The 17,182-nt window shown below is 42.2% G+C and overlaps 3 protein-coding genes and 1 pseudogene across 12 annotated transcripts in view; 1 reads left to right on the forward strand and 3 right to left on the reverse strand.

Moving 5' to 3' along the window:
* Positions 1-464, reverse strand: part of LOC148735514 (uncharacterized) — a 13,408-nt pseudogene extending 12,944 nt beyond the window's left edge. The window contains exon 1 of the transcript XR_015998242.1: positions 59-464. The product of XR_015998242.1 is annotated as an uncharacterized LOC148735514 (transcript). The remainder of the gene's footprint in view (positions 1-58) is intronic.
* The window catches only part of LOC111343123 (NLR family CARD domain-containing protein 4), a 253,148-nt gene continuing 236,414 nt past the window's right edge, over positions 449-17,182 (forward strand). For 6 of the 9 annotated variants that reach the window (XR_015998239.1, XR_015998240.1, XM_022950267.2 and 3 more), the window contains exons 1-7: positions 463-710; positions 6,055-6,142; positions 6,829-7,524; positions 7,847-8,032; positions 13,452-13,985; positions 15,936-16,004; positions 16,722-16,790. Coding sequence is in view for 7 of the 9 variants with exons in the window: in XM_022950267.2 (XP_022806002.2) it covers positions 6,861-7,524; positions 7,847-8,032; positions 13,452-13,985; positions 15,936-16,004; positions 16,722-16,790 (1,522 nt within the window). In the remaining 2 variants the exon portion in view is untranslated. Of the gene's footprint in view, positions 711-6,054; positions 6,143-6,828; positions 7,525-7,846; positions 8,033-13,451; positions 13,986-15,935; positions 16,005-16,721; positions 16,791-17,182 lie in introns of all 9 variants that reach the window. The other 3 variants (XM_088751508.1, XM_088751513.1, XM_088751514.1) reach the window with 3 other exon arrangements.
* On the reverse strand, positions 8,795-10,674 carry LOC148735516 (uncharacterized). The gene has a single exon (XM_088751528.1). The coding sequence runs from the start codon at positions 10,186-10,188 to the stop codon at positions 9,220-9,222; it is 969 nt and encodes a 322-aa protein (XP_088607654.1). The 5' UTR covers positions 10,189-10,674; the 3' UTR covers positions 8,795-9,219.
* Positions 11,813-13,287, reverse strand: LOC148735517 (uncharacterized). Its single transcript, XM_088751524.1, has one exon. The coding sequence runs from the start codon at positions 13,177-13,179 to the stop codon at positions 11,971-11,973; it is 1,209 nt and encodes a 402-aa protein (XP_088607650.1). The 5' UTR covers positions 13,180-13,287; the 3' UTR covers positions 11,813-11,970.

Below are 17,182 nucleotides of genomic sequence, written 5' to 3' on the forward strand. Positions count from 1 at the left end.
ACTAGCGCAAGAAAGGTGCCGTTTTGATTACAAAACAAACTAAGATCGTAATACTCACCTCTGGCGACACTTTTCCAAACTCTCATGTTGCCATCAATGTCTCCCAAACATCATTTCTTTCCCAAACGAAGCAGACGAGTGTAAATCGAAAAGAAGAACGCGTCGTGGCGGTTGAATCAAGAGGCGTCTCCAAAGCACAGAATATTTACCGCGTTAACGATAAGTTTTCTCTTATTTCTCGGCATTTCTTTGGGGAAAAACTTCAGATTGTTCAAATTTTCATTTTCCAAAGCATAAAAAGGAGATATTTGTGTTTAGGTGCAAAAATAATGGAAGATTGTCAGTTCCTTTCTTGTCGTTATTCAACTGAACAGGAAAGAACCACGCATCACGTTCGTGCCGAAATTTTGATCTTGTTGTAATGACATCTCGCACATGCGCAGACGTTATTCAGCCCTGTCGACTGACCACTATGTGAGAGCTACGTGAGGTCCCGCACCAACTAGTTACCGTGAAAGGTTTGATCATGGCTTGATTATGGTATGTTGTGAGTTTATGCGCTTTTAACGATAGTAATATTAGCTGAAAATTCAGTAGATCAATCAGTTTCGCATCAAAGATGTCGACGGCAATCTCGATGTCTGTTTTGTGAGAATCAAGTTCCGTTCTGAGTACTTCCACCTCATCAGAGATCATGGACGCTTATCAAGGTCAGTGTCTCCTTTTCCCTTCTCGTCTCCAGAAGTCCACCGACCAACTGCAGTAATTTGAGTGATATTAATACAAAATTTTAGTTTGAAATCATGGTCATTTAATCGCTTTCGTAACTCGATTGAAATACTTTGAGCATAGCATGCACAAGTTAAATTTGTTTGTGCAAGCGTACTAGCTAACGGCGAATTAAAGGCATGTAAACCGCAAAATCGTCCATTTTCTTTTCGCATGGCGGTTTAGCAAATATATCAAGTACATCAAAAGGGCAACTCGTGTTTTCTCAAAAGTCTATTTTCACCTTGTAAAAGCTCTCCCAAATTCGGACATTCGCCATCTTGAATTACGCTATCTTTCCTGTGACGTCACGGGTGGAACCTTCTGGTACTGGAGGTCAAAAGCGCATGAGATACCTTTACGTCTCCTTCGCATCCCTTGTTTGCCAGTCTCATCATGATTTTTATACTTACAATTTGGTTGAATATATTCATTTTTTTCATAATGGTTAAGTGTTGTGTTGTCCAGTTTTGTAGTAATTCAAACTAAACTGGGCATACAATGCATAAATTTTCAAACAAACCATATTTGAAGTTACAAAGGGTTAATTTGTTCAAGTGAAAAGAGCCAATTTCATCGAGCCGTCCAAAGATTCTGTTGTTTATAGCAGTCACTTGTCACCCGATTGTTTTGAAGCTACATGGTGGAAGTGGGCCTTTATTAAAAAAGTTGCTGGTCCTGGTGCTGTACTGATGATTCAGGCCCTATCAGAAACAAATTCTTCTGTAATAAAAAAGTGACCTGTGCAGTCAGTAGATAGTGAGGATCCAAAGGTCCAAAGATTCTGTTGTTTATAGCAGTCATTTGTCACCCAATTGTTTTGAAGCTACATGGTGGAAGTGGGCCATAAACAAGTTGCTGGTCCTGGTGCTGTACTGACAATTCAGGCCCTATCTGAAACAAATTCTTACTTGGTAAAAAAGTGTCCCATGCAGTCAGGCCGACTGAGCTGAGAAACAACCGAGGAGAACTAGAGTTCTCCAAAAGTTAGGGGAAAGAAAGGGAGACAAACAAGAAATTCCTAAAAACCTCGCAAACTGTCAGCCTTTTGAAGTCAGCTTGCCATTAAAGGGTCTCAAATTCATCCCAATTCCTGTGATAAATGAATGAAAAACCAAACCAACTCTTGCTAGACGACAACTCTTGTGCATGGTGACTGTGCCTCCCAAACACCTTTCACGGACAAAACAAACCACATCCATCTCCTATCAAACTGGATGCCACCGGTTCAGTCTTCTTTTTGCCCTTTAGACCTACTGGGAAAATTTCAGGACACAACCTGCAGAGATTACTTAATATATAAGCTATAAGAGAATTTGTAATGCAATGAGGTAACAGCTCTAAAAGAGTTTTAAAAAACAACTTTGCTTTAAAACTTACAAAAGAAACACAACAACAGTGGTGAAGAAGACAAAAAAAACTTAAGAGGCCAAAGTGCAACTCGACAACAGAGTTCACTTCAAACCTCTTAAAGCACGGATGGTAAGAAAACATGCAGAAGAGGGTTTACGAGATGATTGACCAAATGCATGGAGGTAAATACTTTGATGGCATGATTAAGAAAAGGCTTCAACGAACTCCCAATCTGCTTAGATACACAGTCCACCCTTGCTTGAAACAATTTTCATATATCATCAGTTAATCTCTGAAAACTTAGACAGAAAAATCACTAAGGACACGCTTGTGTGAACAAAAAAAAAGTACAATTTGAAGGCGATAATGCAACGTGACCACTAAAGTTACACAATGAGTACGTGCCATTGTCTATACCTGTTCTTACTCATTTCTGGTGTGATTATTTGTGCCATACTGTTGCCTGTACGCGCAATAGCCCATCTCCAGCACCCAGACAATGAGGCAGGTAACTGAAAACCTTGATGTTCAGTAACTCATCTTGGTTTCAGGCCCTTGTTCCTTCACATTTCGCCACACTCTCGTGATTTCTGCACAACAGATGCTTTCATGTGTTTTCAGCATTGGCTGACAAGTTTCAAACTCACACCTTATATAATTCATATAAAACAACCATGGAAGCTCATGTTAAAAAATTCTCTTGCATTTGTTTAGATTTTAAACTTGCTTTATTAGGTTTTCATGCCAAATGAAAATAAATCACACAATGAATCAAATACCAGTCTGTGTTTCCGAGACATTGAGTATCGCTGTCAACTGGTTTTGTGCTACCTTCATGTGGATTGTTTGGTGAACCCTACATGGCTTATATTGATAAAGATGTGGCCCAGACTCTCCCAATTAAGGTTCTCAATTATCCCCATTGCTGTCATATAAGTTTAAGGCATTCGAGTTACTCTCTTCTGAAGAAACATTGTGCGAACTATTACTACTTGCACGAGCTGCACTATCAGTTCCACTGAGGAGACCGTGTTGTGCAATATTTTAGTTCCACCACTTATGTCACGACCTATTGCTATTGTTTTCACTGGAAATGTACCCTGGTCCCAGAGGTTCTCTTCTCTCTACCGGAGTACGAGAATTCGGCGCAAAGCGCCGACCAACGAGCTGTAAAGCAGCGAGCGGAGAGAACCTCTGGTCAGGACCGTTGAGAATCTCACTTTCATGCCACCAAGCTTCGGGTGACAGCCAGCAATCACGCCCCTTTCCGATAACCAATCAGAGTAAAGTATTAAAATACCTCTGGGGGTAGGTGTAGTGTTTTTACTTGTATCTGGAGTGGGCGTGGGGAATATATTTTGTTTCGTGGCCGTATTTACAATGTCTGTCAAAATGTTTGCTACACGTGCCAAATGACAAGTTCGCATGTAGTACGAACTCCAACAAAAACCCCGATTAAAATCTACTTCCCTCGGACGAACGATTATTGCCGATTTTGCAACGAAAACGTCAAGGTAAATGGCTATTCTCAATTGAATATTTTCACCGAGAAGAATCGAGATTTTCTGCGCCGCTTTAGGCTTGTTGTGAACGCCAAAGTTGAAAACAATTCCAAGATCTCACAAATGCTCTGTAATAAGTGCTACAGGCCTGTCCTAAAGCATGAAAAGGCACTTAGTCAATCCGAAGAATTACAAGAGTTCAGGAACAAATACAAAGTAGTAAACATAGATGTCGGAGAATTGACGCGACGCAAGAGATGTGCGAAAGATTCTCCTTGTAAATCACCGAGAACCGCAAGAACACCGAGTTCACCAGCGACGAAAACATTTGAACGAGTTCGCAACCCCAAAAGTAAGGAATGTATGTTGTCCTCGGAATGCAATAATGAGCGCAGAAATTGAAAATTCGATCGAATCGCTTGCTTTTGTTTTTCTCAGTATCGATGGATCTTTGGTGCTGCACAGTGCACTCGATTCTTTGTTGATCTCCACATAGATCTTGACGATTATCTTAGTCTTGAGTTCGGGATGCTTCCAGACAGAATTTATCACTCCATTGTATTCTTGTAAACAAATTTGTCTTACAATGCTGGAACCATTTTTTGCGCTAACTATTTTCTTAACTAGACCAGACGGATAGTAAATGCGTACCTAAGAAGAGAAGCAAAGAAAATCAATAATATTTTCACATACTTCTAGCAACATACAATAACTGCAAACTTCTCAGCTCCGTAGGTGATGCATTCCGAGGTTGCCCTACGAATACAGCTTCTTCGTCCCTTTCAGCACTATCATTAGCCGTGGAAATAATCTTTCTTTTACTTTTGGGGTTGCGAACTCGTTCAAATGTTTTCGTCGCTGGTGAACTCGGTGTTCTTGCGGTTCTCGGTGATTTACAAGGAGAATCTTTCGCACATCTCTTGCGTCGCGTCAATTCTCCGACATCTATGTTTACTACTTTGTATTTGTTCCTGAACTCTTGTAATTCTTCGGATTGACTAAGTGCCTTTTCATGCTTTAGGACAGGCCTGTAGCACTTATTACAGAGCATTTGTGAGACCTTGGAATTGTTTTCAACTTTGGCGTTCACAACAAGCCTAAAGCGGCGCAGAAAATCTCGATTCTTCTCGGTGAAAATATTCAATTGAGAATAGCCATTTACCTTGACGTTTTCGTTGCAAAATCGGCAATAATCGTTTGTCCGAGGGAAGTAGATTTTAATCGGGGTTTTTGTTGGAGTTCGTACTACATGCGAGCTTGTCATTTGGCACGTGTAGCAAATATTTTGACAGATATTGTAAATACGGCCACGGAACAAAATATATTCCCCACGCCCACTCCAGATACAAGTAAAAACACTACACCTACCCCCAGAGGTATTTTAATACTTTACTCTGATTGGTTATCGGAAAGGGGCGTGATTGCTGGCTGTCACCCGAAGCTTGGTGGCATGAAAGTGAGATTCTCAACGGTCCTGACCAGAGGTTCTCTCCGCTCGCTGCTTTACAGCTCGTTGAAGCGCCGAATTCTCGTACTCCGGTAGAGAGAAGAGAACCTCTGGGACCAGGGTACTGGAAATGGAATTTTGGTCAAAAATGCTGATTTTCTCCCTAAAAGAAGTCAAACTGGACAATTAAACGAATTGCAAATTTATTATTCGTAGCCACTTTTTACATAGTATAAGAAAAACATGTATTTTTGGGATTACATGCCCTTTAAGCGATTGTTGTAGTCAAGGAACTGTAGTTTCCTGGTCATGTAAGTTGCATAATTTGTGATAGAAATGACTCATCTTATTTGATCTCTTCTTGATTTTAAAAGAAGAGCAACTTGGGGAGAGTTTTGTTTGCTGTATGATAACTTAGATCAAGAAGTATTGACGTATTACAAGTATTTGAAGGAATTCGTACAACCCTTCGTTATATGTTAATGAGTTTTCTACTAAATGCTAATTCATGAAAAGAGCATATAGGAATAGTATGTAATGAACATTTATTCAATTATGTCTTCACTGCTGAATTTTCCTTGTGAAAAGTCTCAATCAACCAATGCTGCAAAGGGTAATGATTTTCTTCCCTTGGTGGTGACTGTAAGGTCACAAAAATAAGCAATGCAAATTTTCACTGGGTCTGAGTCATCTGCCAAAGCTTACCAGAAGGCTGAAGTAGATAACACAGACACAACACATGCTATCATGTGAAAAGTGATTAGAATAATTATTTTATTATACATTTTTAAAAAGAGCTCAGCCATTTTGAGCTTCTCTCTGAGTTTGCAACAGTATGAGATCACTACACCAACAATGGGCTTGGAAGCTAAGTAGACTTTAAATAACCTCGTTGGGATATTTATGATAACTCTGGCAATGTGTAATAAGCTCAGCTCTACAACAATCTTTTACTAGAAAAGTAAAGATTTTTTTTGTTAACAGAATTAACAAGGCTGACAGGGATTGCTGCTGTGATTAAGCTCAAGACACTCGTGAAGATGAACTAAAAGGAAGAAGTACATTTACACAGGTCAGGCTGATTTTCTGTTATTTTTGCCCTTGGTTGACAAATGCAGGTTAGAAACCAAGGAAGAACATTTACTCACTATCTTTAATTTAATTGTACCTGTATCAAAATTGTGATTTTGAAATTTTGAGTATCACTCAGCAATGCAATTTAGACCACAGGGGGCCCATACAATCTCTTTTTGTAGCCGACTGTTGTTTTATAGTAAATGTACCAGATGTACTGTTTGCCTCACCTATAGTGATATATTGCTGACTATGTACACAAATTATCGATAAATAAAGTTTGAATTACTTTACCTGTGGTGTATAGTCGTCCTTTTGCCTCAAAAATGTTTTTTTTGAGCGATTTTGAATAAGTCTGAGTTCATCGTTAATGTAATGCATGAAAGAAAGACAAGGGTGGAAGCCTTGTTTTGAAGCGGTTCAAGCGCCCGAGTGATTTTCCCCCTGAAAATTGCATCGCTCCGCTTTCAAACTTCGCAGCATTAAGGTCAAAAGATGCACGATTCTCCTCGTACCTTCCAATAAAAAATCCATCTGAAAAGACCGGAGCTAACCCTCCAAGAAAATAAAAATCCCACAGTATTTGAGCACCTGGAATGCCTAGCAAGATTGTCATGTGCCAGCCAGAAACCATCACGTCTGATTGACCACTTCAAAATAACATTGCCAACTCTTTATTTCCAGAAACACTTTGCATACTGGCCTACTCTGTGACTATGGCAGGACTGAAAAATGACAACAGTAGCAGTGTAGTGGACTGCAGTGAGGACCCTCCATCTTTCAGTATTGCACCTTTGAAGCTGAGTGATCTGCCAAAGAAGAGGAAACCTTGGAGTGCAGACCATCTTCCAGTTGACATTCTGCTGTTGACTGTGGAGGATTGTGAGTTCTTGGCATGTTATTGTTACTTAAGAGATTCTTTTAAAAGCTATGAGAAATCCATTGGAGATGTATACTTTGGAAAGATGGGTGAAGAAGGATATGAGTCACTGAAAGTTGCCCTAGTGAGGTGTCTTAAAGGTTCCTCAGATCCTGGAGGTTCTCAAACTTCTGCTAAAAATGCCATCACACTCCTGAGACCAAAGGCTACCTTTTTGGTTGGTTTCTGCTACAGTCCCAGTCCTGAAAAAGCCCAGCTAGGAGATGTGGTGATATCCTCAAAGCTGACAACAGATTGTCACCAAACCCCAGTGGGTAGATATGTTGGTAACCTTGTTAGAAGTGCAGCTGATGGATGGGAGGCTCCATTAGAAAACCCAGAAGCAGGAGATGTTAAAGTACATTGTGGCGGAGAGATTTTGAGTTGCTCTGATCTGACTGGTGCTGAACAGCAGTGTCAATTACACCCTGGGGCAATTGCAGTAGAATTGGCAGGAAAAGGTAAGAATTATTATTAGGGCTACTCTATCCTATCTATGCTCATCAAAGACAATATTATTTTGCCATAAACCATAATGCATTTTTTTCATGTCTGGTGAGATTTCGTGTAAATCCCATCCCAGAAAAAGTCAGAAAAGCAGCACATCCCTAACACATCCTCCAGCAGCAAAGGAGAGTTAAAAGTAGTTTTTTTTTTGCAGGGAAAGAAAACGAAGCCTCTTTTGCCCACTTGGACAATGATTATGTCCCAGAATATCATAGTATTGCTCCAGTCCATTCCAGTTGTTATAGCTTAATATCCCTTTTCATTTTTCTTCCTCAGGCCTGTTTGCAGCAGCTCATGACACAAAGATGGAGTGGCTTGTCATCAAAGGGGTTTGTGATTTTGTACATGGCAGTGGATCATCAAACAAGTCATGGAAGACTTTTGCTTGTGTTATGGCAGCTTCTGTTGCATCAAACATGTTGAGTGATTCCTGTGTGTTTGAAGACTGGCCTCACTACAGTGGTATGTGGACATTTACTTGACAGCTTTGGTTTTGTCTTCCAAGGCATCTTTTAACTTGATAGCTAACTTTTGTATGAGATATCTTCACCTGCTAATTAGAACATAGCAGTTAACAGACGGTGAAATGACTGTTTGATTATGTTTAAAATTATTTGAAACACACTTATTCCTCCAAATACACTTCAATTCTCTGAGTCCATGAATTTCTGCTCTTCATTTTCATTCTTTCTTGTTAGGTGGCTGTCAAAATATTTTTATTTTCCTCCAGTGCTCTTTTCAATTCTTACTTGTTACTCTTGACACATTTGGATATGCCTAATAATGTTTATGGAGTAAATTAAGAGCCTGGTTTGCAAGATATTTGATGATAAGCAAAATAAATGTTATTACTATCAAACAGAAGGTATGTATATTTGGTGGATATTCCAATGGTGCATAGATTTAAGATGTAGGATCTTTTCATGGTTGCAAGTTATATAAAATGCCTCTGATATATCAGTTCCAAGTTTTAAAGACTTATTAAGTTTTAAAGACTTTTATAAGGACTTAAGGTAATTTGCAATGATTAAGCAAGCCATTGCAAGTGCATGAAACAATTTTCCTTCATTAAACTCATCGGCACTGATGAGCTTGGAGGAAGGTGCCGTAGCACTGTGGCAGTCGCGCTGACTACCCACAGCAGGGAGGTTACCATGGCGACACAACCTCGGTCCACCCCCCTGGCACCTGTCACACTGACAAGTCAGTGGAATTGTTTTATACTTACCTGCTCTTGGCCCGCCATAGAGGAGGGAGGGTGGGAGCACAAGAGGCGGCTCACGTTAGGATCCGCGACGATCTCAAAACGTACTGAAAACCTCGTGACCCTGCAATTGCAAAGGGGGCGCCCCGCAGCATGCCCTCCGCTGACCATCATGCCTTGATTTTAACCTTGCCTAAATTTCATTTAGCCTCATTTAAACTCATCGGCACTGATGAGCTTGGAGGAAGGTGCCGTAGCACTGTGGCAGTCGCGCTGACTACCCACAGCAGGGAGGTTACCATGGCGACACAACCTCGGTCCACCCCCACAATGGTGCTTGAAACAAGAGGGACCGGGGTTGAGCCATGGTACCTCCAACCCAAGGCTCCACCAAGCACCATTCCCCCTACCTTTGCTTATTCACTGATATGGCACATACCGGTAGTCACGACAACTGCTGTGACAAGCTAGCCAAGACATCTGCCGGGGTCCGTATGTACATCTGATATGCATTACTCGACCATCTACCAAGTGTCTGAATCAGATGGTCTGGAATCCCATTGCGAGCTGCAACCGTGGCTGCCCCAATCCTGAAGCTGTGGCTCGAAAACTTCCCGGGGATGCCCGCCGCCTCCATAATGGTGCTCAACCACTTGTTGAGTAGGGGTCGAGACAATGGTTCTCCCGATTGGAGCCTGAACAGAGGGCCAGGTGCGTTTCCCCTACGGGACAAGTATGATAACACTGCCTGTAACGCGCACAAGGGCGGAGATCCCTTGCCAATGTGAAGGGTTGCCCCATTTCTGAAAGGGTCTGTTTTTGAGGCTTTAATGAAGACTTGTAGGCATGTTGGGTCTAGGGATGCGTCTACGGCCAGATCCTTCACCTGTAGGTGCACCGAGGGGGAAAACTTGGATGAGGAGGGAACTGTGAATTCCGAGGCTCTTAGGAAACCGAAGTATGCCAAGGAACAGGCCGCCCAGAACATGCAATGGTCAAAATTGTGTAGGTCCAACGATTTGACAATCACCATCATGAGCTGGTCTGTGATTGGCAGACGTTCACGTTTGACTACGCCCTGGGATCGCTTGATCCCCCGAAGAACTCGCTGTAGGCGCAGGCAATTTAACAAAGGGTCATTGAAGCCCTGCTCAATCTGAAGGGCACGCACAGCAGACAAATAAACGGTGATTGAAGAGTACTGAATGGATCCGGCCAGGTGGGAGACAAACAGACACAAGGTCCACTCGTCAACTGGGCAGGGAGACCCAGAGGGTTGGAGCTTACCCAGTTGCTGGCAGAACTCTATGAACCTTTTTTGACCAGAAGCGTAGGAACGTCGTGTGGATGGAGCTAGGCCTTCTTGGAAGAAATGCATACACTTGGATTCTAGAGAGCTGACGTCAAGTCGCATATCACCTCTGGGGGGATTGAGGTGGGGGCTGCCAGTGCCGTTGGGGCCAGACGTCTGAAGTCCTGCCAATGAAAACGGGAAAGGGCGTCAGCAACTGAATTACAGAGTCCGGGGATATGCAGTGCTGAGAAGGAAAACTGGAACTTTGCGGCTGAGTGCAAAAGATGCCGCACTAGGTGCATGATGGCTGGCACCTTTGACGTTCTCGAATTGAGGATGGCGACCACTGCCTCATTGTCGGATCGAAACCTTATGTGCAACCTTGGCCACCTATGGCCCCAGACTGCGGCGGCAATTGCAATGGGAAATAGCTCTTTATAGGCAATGGACTTATCAACTTGCTGATGTAGCCACGAACCGTTAAACCACGCTGAACCCCAGATGGCCCCGAATCCTATAGCCCCTGATGCGTCAGTCAGAATTTCCAAGTCTGGGGAAGGGGACAACCCCGGGAATAGCCAGAAACCAACACCGTGCCAATGTGACAGGAACTGGAGCCACCACGCGAGGTCGAGTCTAAATTCCTGGCTCAACCGAATAGGGTGATCCTGCCTGCGGAAGCAGTTCAGGAGATCGATCATCCTCCGAATGAAGGCCCGACCTGGCCAGACGACTTTGGCTGCATGGTGAAGGTGACCTATCAGAGATTCCAGCTCTTTCTTGGTGCACCAGCGCTTCGCAGTCCATGCTGCGATTAACTCCCTAAGCGCTGCCAACTTGTCCTGCGGAAGTTCTGCTGATTGTCGAACCGAATCTAGGTGAATGCCGAGAATAGTAAGAGCAGTTGATGGGCCCACACACTTCTTAGGATGCAACGGGAGGCCTAATTGTTGGCAGACTGTGAGGGCTGTAGCTAAGTTATGATGACACACCTGGGAGCCAGGGGGGGCCACTAATATGAAATCATCGAGGTAATGAACCAGGTCTGAGATTTTATAGTTGTGTACCAGGATCCATTGAACCATATTCGCAAGTGAGTTAAAAATATAGGGAGCGGACCGCAAACCAAAGGGGAGTGCTAAGTCAACGTAGTACTGGCCTCTCCACTTAAGTCCAAGCAGGTAACGGTCCTCTGGATGCACAGGGACGTTACGATAGGCTGATTCCACATCAAACTTTGCCATCAGGGCCCCTATCCCGTGTGCGGCTATCATCCTGATAATTTCATCCAGCCGTATGTAGTGCATCGAGAATTCTTCCGGGTCTATGCCATCGTTAACACTAAGCCCCTTGGGGGAGGATAAGTCTACTATAAGGCGCCATTTGCCTGTTTGACCCTTTTTTGGAATCACGCTGAAGCTGCTGATATGCAACTTGGGTAACGGGGGGGATAGGAATGGGCCCGCTACTCTCCCTAATCTGACCTCATCAGCTAGGTAGGAATCGATTACTCCTCCGTGTTTATATGCTGTAGGCTTATTTCGTTTTGCCGATTTAAGATTGCCCACAGGAGTAAAGCCGAGTCTGAAGCCAGTACGCAGTCCTTCGAGGACATACCGGACTTGCCCTCTATCTGGATGACCCCTGAGCTCATGTTCGAACCGATCTGGTTTCAGAGGAGACACTGCAGAGACTGGGGGGAGGCTGACTGTGGGTGAAAGACACAAAAATTCAGTAGGGCTAGTCACGGGATAGCCAAAACACATGCTATTTATTCGCCTTCTTCTTGAGTAACAGAGCCTGGTGACAGGAGGTAGGCTAAAGAACAATAACTAATGCTACAAATTAGAACTAACAACAAGAACAATGTCTATGGGCGATTGGGCCCTTCAAGGCCAGTGCTTAGCGTTTCTTGCTTCTCCCATTATCCCTAGAATAGCTTGGGGAGCGTGACCTTCGTCTGGAGGCTGAGCTCTGGCAGTCTGCGGCGCGATGATCTCCATTGCAGGAGCTACACTTGTGAGCGAATTTGCAGGACTTATAAGGAGATGAACACTGGCCACGATTCCAGGATCTGCAAATGATGTCAGAGGAAAGCGATCCAGTCGCTTCCCCCTGGGCGATCACACGGCCAGGGTAAGAGTGGTTAGTTGTCCCTGCCGCATGGAAATTAAATAACTGCACGTTCATCGCTGACCAGTCAGTCAGTTTTGTCGCGGCGGCATGCTGCCTAAACGCTAGGTCATAGTTTAGCCACACTTGGCCACCAAATTGACGGTACGTGCGTAGGATTAAGAGCTTATATGCCGTTAGGTCACGCCACCGATGCGGGAATGACGATGCAATGACCAGCATGAAAATTGTAAACGCTTCGACCCAACTGACGACGTCTTCGATCCGACGGCGAGGCTTTTTGCCGCTCGACGTTAAAACTACTCTTCCATCAAACAACAACTGTGGCTCGGTTTGCGCCAGGAGGAGATTTGGCGTGAGCAGCTCGCTCAGGTCGGTAAATTTGCCCGCCAGAATTTGATTGACGATCTTTGGAGGGATCGGAGAAAACCCCGGGCCAACAACGAAGTGCTGGTCGAACAAACTCGATGAAAGCGAGGGGAGACTACTGACCGTCATTGGCGTCGCCATTCTAACCGAAGTAGAATTCGTCGTAGGCATAGAGAACGTGCTCAAAAATTCCGGTACAGAATAAGAAACAGACGTACCTGTAGCCGAGATGGGCGAAGTCGTTTCAGAGAATCCCACGCTAGAACCTGCCGCCAGGAAACTTTCCACGTGGTTGGCCAACGATGGATTCAACACTGACGAGGGTGGAGTTGCCGTAGCGAGCGAATTCCCAGTCGTCGTAGTTGCCGTGGTGCTGGACGGTAATGAACAGCCCTGTAATGAATTTACTGCCGCTAAAGCTGCTTGAGAAGCCACCAGCCTAACCATTTCAAGCATATCCGACGGCATGCTTGGCGAGTTTACGAGAGGTGACGTGTTACATGCCGACGAAGACGGAACTACCGTGGACGCAACAGTCGATGTTGGATGGCCGTCATTGACGCTAAAGCAGGCAGCGGAAAGGCTATTTCTAGTCTGACGCCCTTCCATTATTCCAAACGGGGCGAAAGCGGAGAATACGGTAAATATTTCAGCACAAGAGGCGGCTCACGTTAGGATCCGCGACGATCTCAAAACGTACTGAAAACCTCGTGACCCTGCAAAAATTCATTTTAAACCATGCGAAATACTCTGTAAAATGTGATAAACATATCACACTTATTAGCTATTTTCATGTTTTAAATTGTTGATCATGACAGTTAGCTAAGAGGTGAAAAAGTATAAACTGGGATCAAACTTGACTGTTTGATACAATTCAACAGATGGTGAATTGAACATCAAGGTTGAGGTGGAAGACTTGAAACCTAAAAAACCTAAAGTGCAGACCTCAACTATAGCAACAGAGAATGGAGGATCCCAAGGGGTTCAATACCAGAGTGCAGCTGCTACATCCTCACCTACAGAAGGAAGTGTGTCTCATTCAGGAACAGAGGATCTTCAAGCATTGAAAACCAGAGTCTTGTGCTCAATTGCTGATAATTACCTCCGGGAAACACCACCAAAGTCGATTGAAGATCATAGTAGGTTTCAGGAACATCTGAGAAAAATGAGTGTCAACATTACAGGTTTCTCTGTTGGAAGTTTGTTGATAACAGTGAAGTGTGAATCTCTCCAAATCTTGGAGGAATTGTGGACTTATTATTCATCTGGTCATCTTGGTGAAATAGTTCAAAATTGTTTTGCGACTGAAAAGATCTTGGAGGAAATGAACCTAGCTGAGCTGAAGCTGAAAACAACAATAGACATAGAAGAGTACAAAGCAAGGAAAGTTTACTTTGAGAGAGTTGCACCCAGAGGTTAGTCAACAGAAAGTTACAAGATGTGAAAAGTTTTTGGCCACAGTCCATCACTCTTTCATGGGAGAGTACCTTAGGGTTTTAAGATATAATTTTTATGCATAGCTTCTGATCAGGACAAAACTTATTGTCATGTTGAATATGCTTGTGTGGACTAAGCTAGTTTTGCTGACTCCAGTAAGTATTTGCATGAAGCATATTTGATCAACAATCTTGTTTTTGCCTTGTGATTGTTCTTTTGGCAAAGTTTTGAAAGATCAGCAAGTTATATCTAATTATCTGTGTTGACTGTGACGTGAAATATCCATCTCTTTGCTAATAAGAGTTCTCCGTTTATCACATAAATATCGAATAACCATAGTCATGCAATAGTCAGAACTCTGCTGCTTTCTCACCATGACTATAATTACATTTACTTTAAATAATTGGATGTCTTTCATCTGTCTAGCAGTATCCCAATATTCTCAAAAGGCACAGCAAGACACACGCCAAAAGCAAAGAGAAGCCAGTGTTTCTCACACTTCATAATAACTTTCATTTCCCTAACCACCCCCTTCAAGTTGCGCTTTAATTTGCTGAAGTTTGAAGACCTGTCAAACCACAGACTAGCAGGAATGCTCTGATTGTTGCAAGATGTCAAAATATTGTGATCTGATTGGTACATGATACATACTCTGATGGGGCTATCTAATTGGTACATGATCCATACCCTAATGTGGCAATCTAATTGGTACCTGATACATATCCTAATGTGGCAATCTGATTGCAATGTGATACAAACCCTAATGCGGCAATCTGATTGCAGGTGCAAGTAACATATCACTCTATACACTGAGATTAGAGTTATTTTTAAAAACAAATAGTAACTCAAAAACTCTTGCATGCATAGCATGCCTATGCTTCTTCTGGTCACATAACACACCAAATATGGTTGTTGTTCAACCATTTGAAGGGACCTGCTTCAGTCCTTCAACAAACAAACATAGAAGGCTTATGGGTATAACAATTAGCTAGTGAAGAAAGGTCAATCTGATTCTTACATCATACATACCTTAATAGGGCGATCTGATTGGTGTGAGTGACATATCACTCTATACACTGACATAGAGTTATTTTTTGAAACAAATAGTAACTCAAAAACTCTTGGATGTGTAGCAATTGCCTATGTTTTGTCTGGTCACGTGACACACCAAATGTGGTCGTGTTTAAACCATTTAAAGGGACCTGCATTGAACAATTTTGACAAACTTTGTTGCCCACTGGGGTCTGGGAACCAAAGTTAAGGGGGTTTAAAGATATCAATAGCAACAGACTTGCTGTTAAGTGGCACCCCACTTAAAGTTAAGGAATGTAATATTTTCCTATTTTTGAAAGTTACCAGTAATGCTCTTCTTCTTCAACAGAATTTAACAAATGAACAACAATTATGCAGTGTCTCACCTCAACCCACCCATTCGAAAAAATAACTCTTCCATGGGCAGCATACCTATATTTAAGTCACAGATGACATTTTTACACTCTAGATGAAAGGGGGGTGGATAAGGAATTCCTCACTTTCTTCATCTTCATTGCATTTAACTTGTCTGAAATCTTTATCCTTCTTCTCAGTTTGTAGGTAGTACAAATTGTTAATTAACAACTATCAACTACCTCACACTTATCAACTACCTCCCTCCCTCTGCCCTCCTATTCATTGTTTTCGTGCCCAAGCTCTTTGCGCAGTACAATGTCTGGTTTAAAAGTTTGATGATACCATTTAAATCTTACTTTTTATTCCCTTCTAATAAATCTCAATTCTGTGAGTCCATCAATTTCTCTTCTCTCTTATATTCTGTGAGTGGGATAACAAGAGATTTTCATTTTCTCTCAGCACTTGTTTTGACTCCTGCTCGTTACTCATTTCACAAATTTAATTTTCATTACAATTTGACTTTTTTTTGGCTTTTGCAGACATTTCAGCAGTTGAGGAGAGTTGTAAAAGTGACAATCCTCCAGAAAATAAACGTAGAAGGCTTACAGGTATTACAATTAACTAGTGAAGAAAGTTCAATCTGATTATTATGTTTTACGTACATTAGTGTGGTAATCTGATTGGTGTGAGTGACATATCACTCTATACACTGACATTGATAGAGTTATTTTTTAAAACAAATAGTAACTCAAAAAAACTCTTGCATGCATAGCATGCCTATGTTTTGTCTGGTCACCTGATATGCCAAGTATGGTTGTGTTTCAACCATTTAAAGAGACCTGCATCTAAGAATCTTGACAAACTTGGTTGTCCACTGGGGTCAGTGAACCAAGGTTAAGGAGATTTTAAGATTTCAATCGGAACAGACTTGTCGTTAAGTGCCACCCCACTTAAAGTTAAGGATTGTAATATTTTCCTATTTTTGAAAGTTAATGCTCTTTTTCTTGTGCAGTATGATGGCTGGTTTAGAAGTTTGATGATACCATTTAAATGTATCCTTCCAATTCGAACTGGAAACGGTGGACAAGAATAGCCACCCAGTGGATGTCCATTGCTAAATCATTTATTTATTTATTTATTATCCTTTTACTTCCTTCTAATAAATTTCAATTCTGTGAGTCCATCAACTTCTCTTCTCTCATATTCCGTGAGTGGGCTAACAAGAGATTTTCATTTTCTCTCAGCACTTATTTTGACTCCTGCGTGTTGCTCATTTCACAAATTCAATTTTCATTACAGTTTGACTATTCTTTTCTCTTTTGCAGACAATACAGCAGTTGTGGAGAGTTGTAAAAGTGACGATCCTTCAGAAAATAAACGTAGAAGGCCTACAGGTATTACAATTAGCTAGTGAAGAAAGTTCAATCTGATTATTATGCCATACATACTCTAATGTTGAAATCTGTTCGGTGTGAGTAACATATCACTCCATACACTGACATAGAGTTATTTTTTAAAACAAATAGTAACTCAAAAACTCTTGCATGCGTAGCATGCCTATGTTTTTTCTGGTCACCTGACATGCCCAATATGGTTGTGTTTTAACCATTTAAAGGGACCTGCATCGAACAACCTTGATAAACTTTGTTGCCCACTGGGGTCAAGGAACCAGAGTTAAGGGGGATGTAAGATTTCAATAGCAACATACTTGTCGTTAAGTGCCACCCCACTTAAAGTTAACCCTAAAATTTAACTCCCACAAGTGATCAAGACAGAATTTCTCCTA

This window comes from Stylophora pistillata, chromosome 3, assembly GCF_964205215.1.
Source record: "Stylophora pistillata chromosome 3, jaStyPist1.2, whole genome shotgun sequence".
Taxonomy (NCBI): domain Eukaryota; kingdom Metazoa; phylum Cnidaria; class Anthozoa; order Scleractinia; family Pocilloporidae; genus Stylophora; species Stylophora pistillata.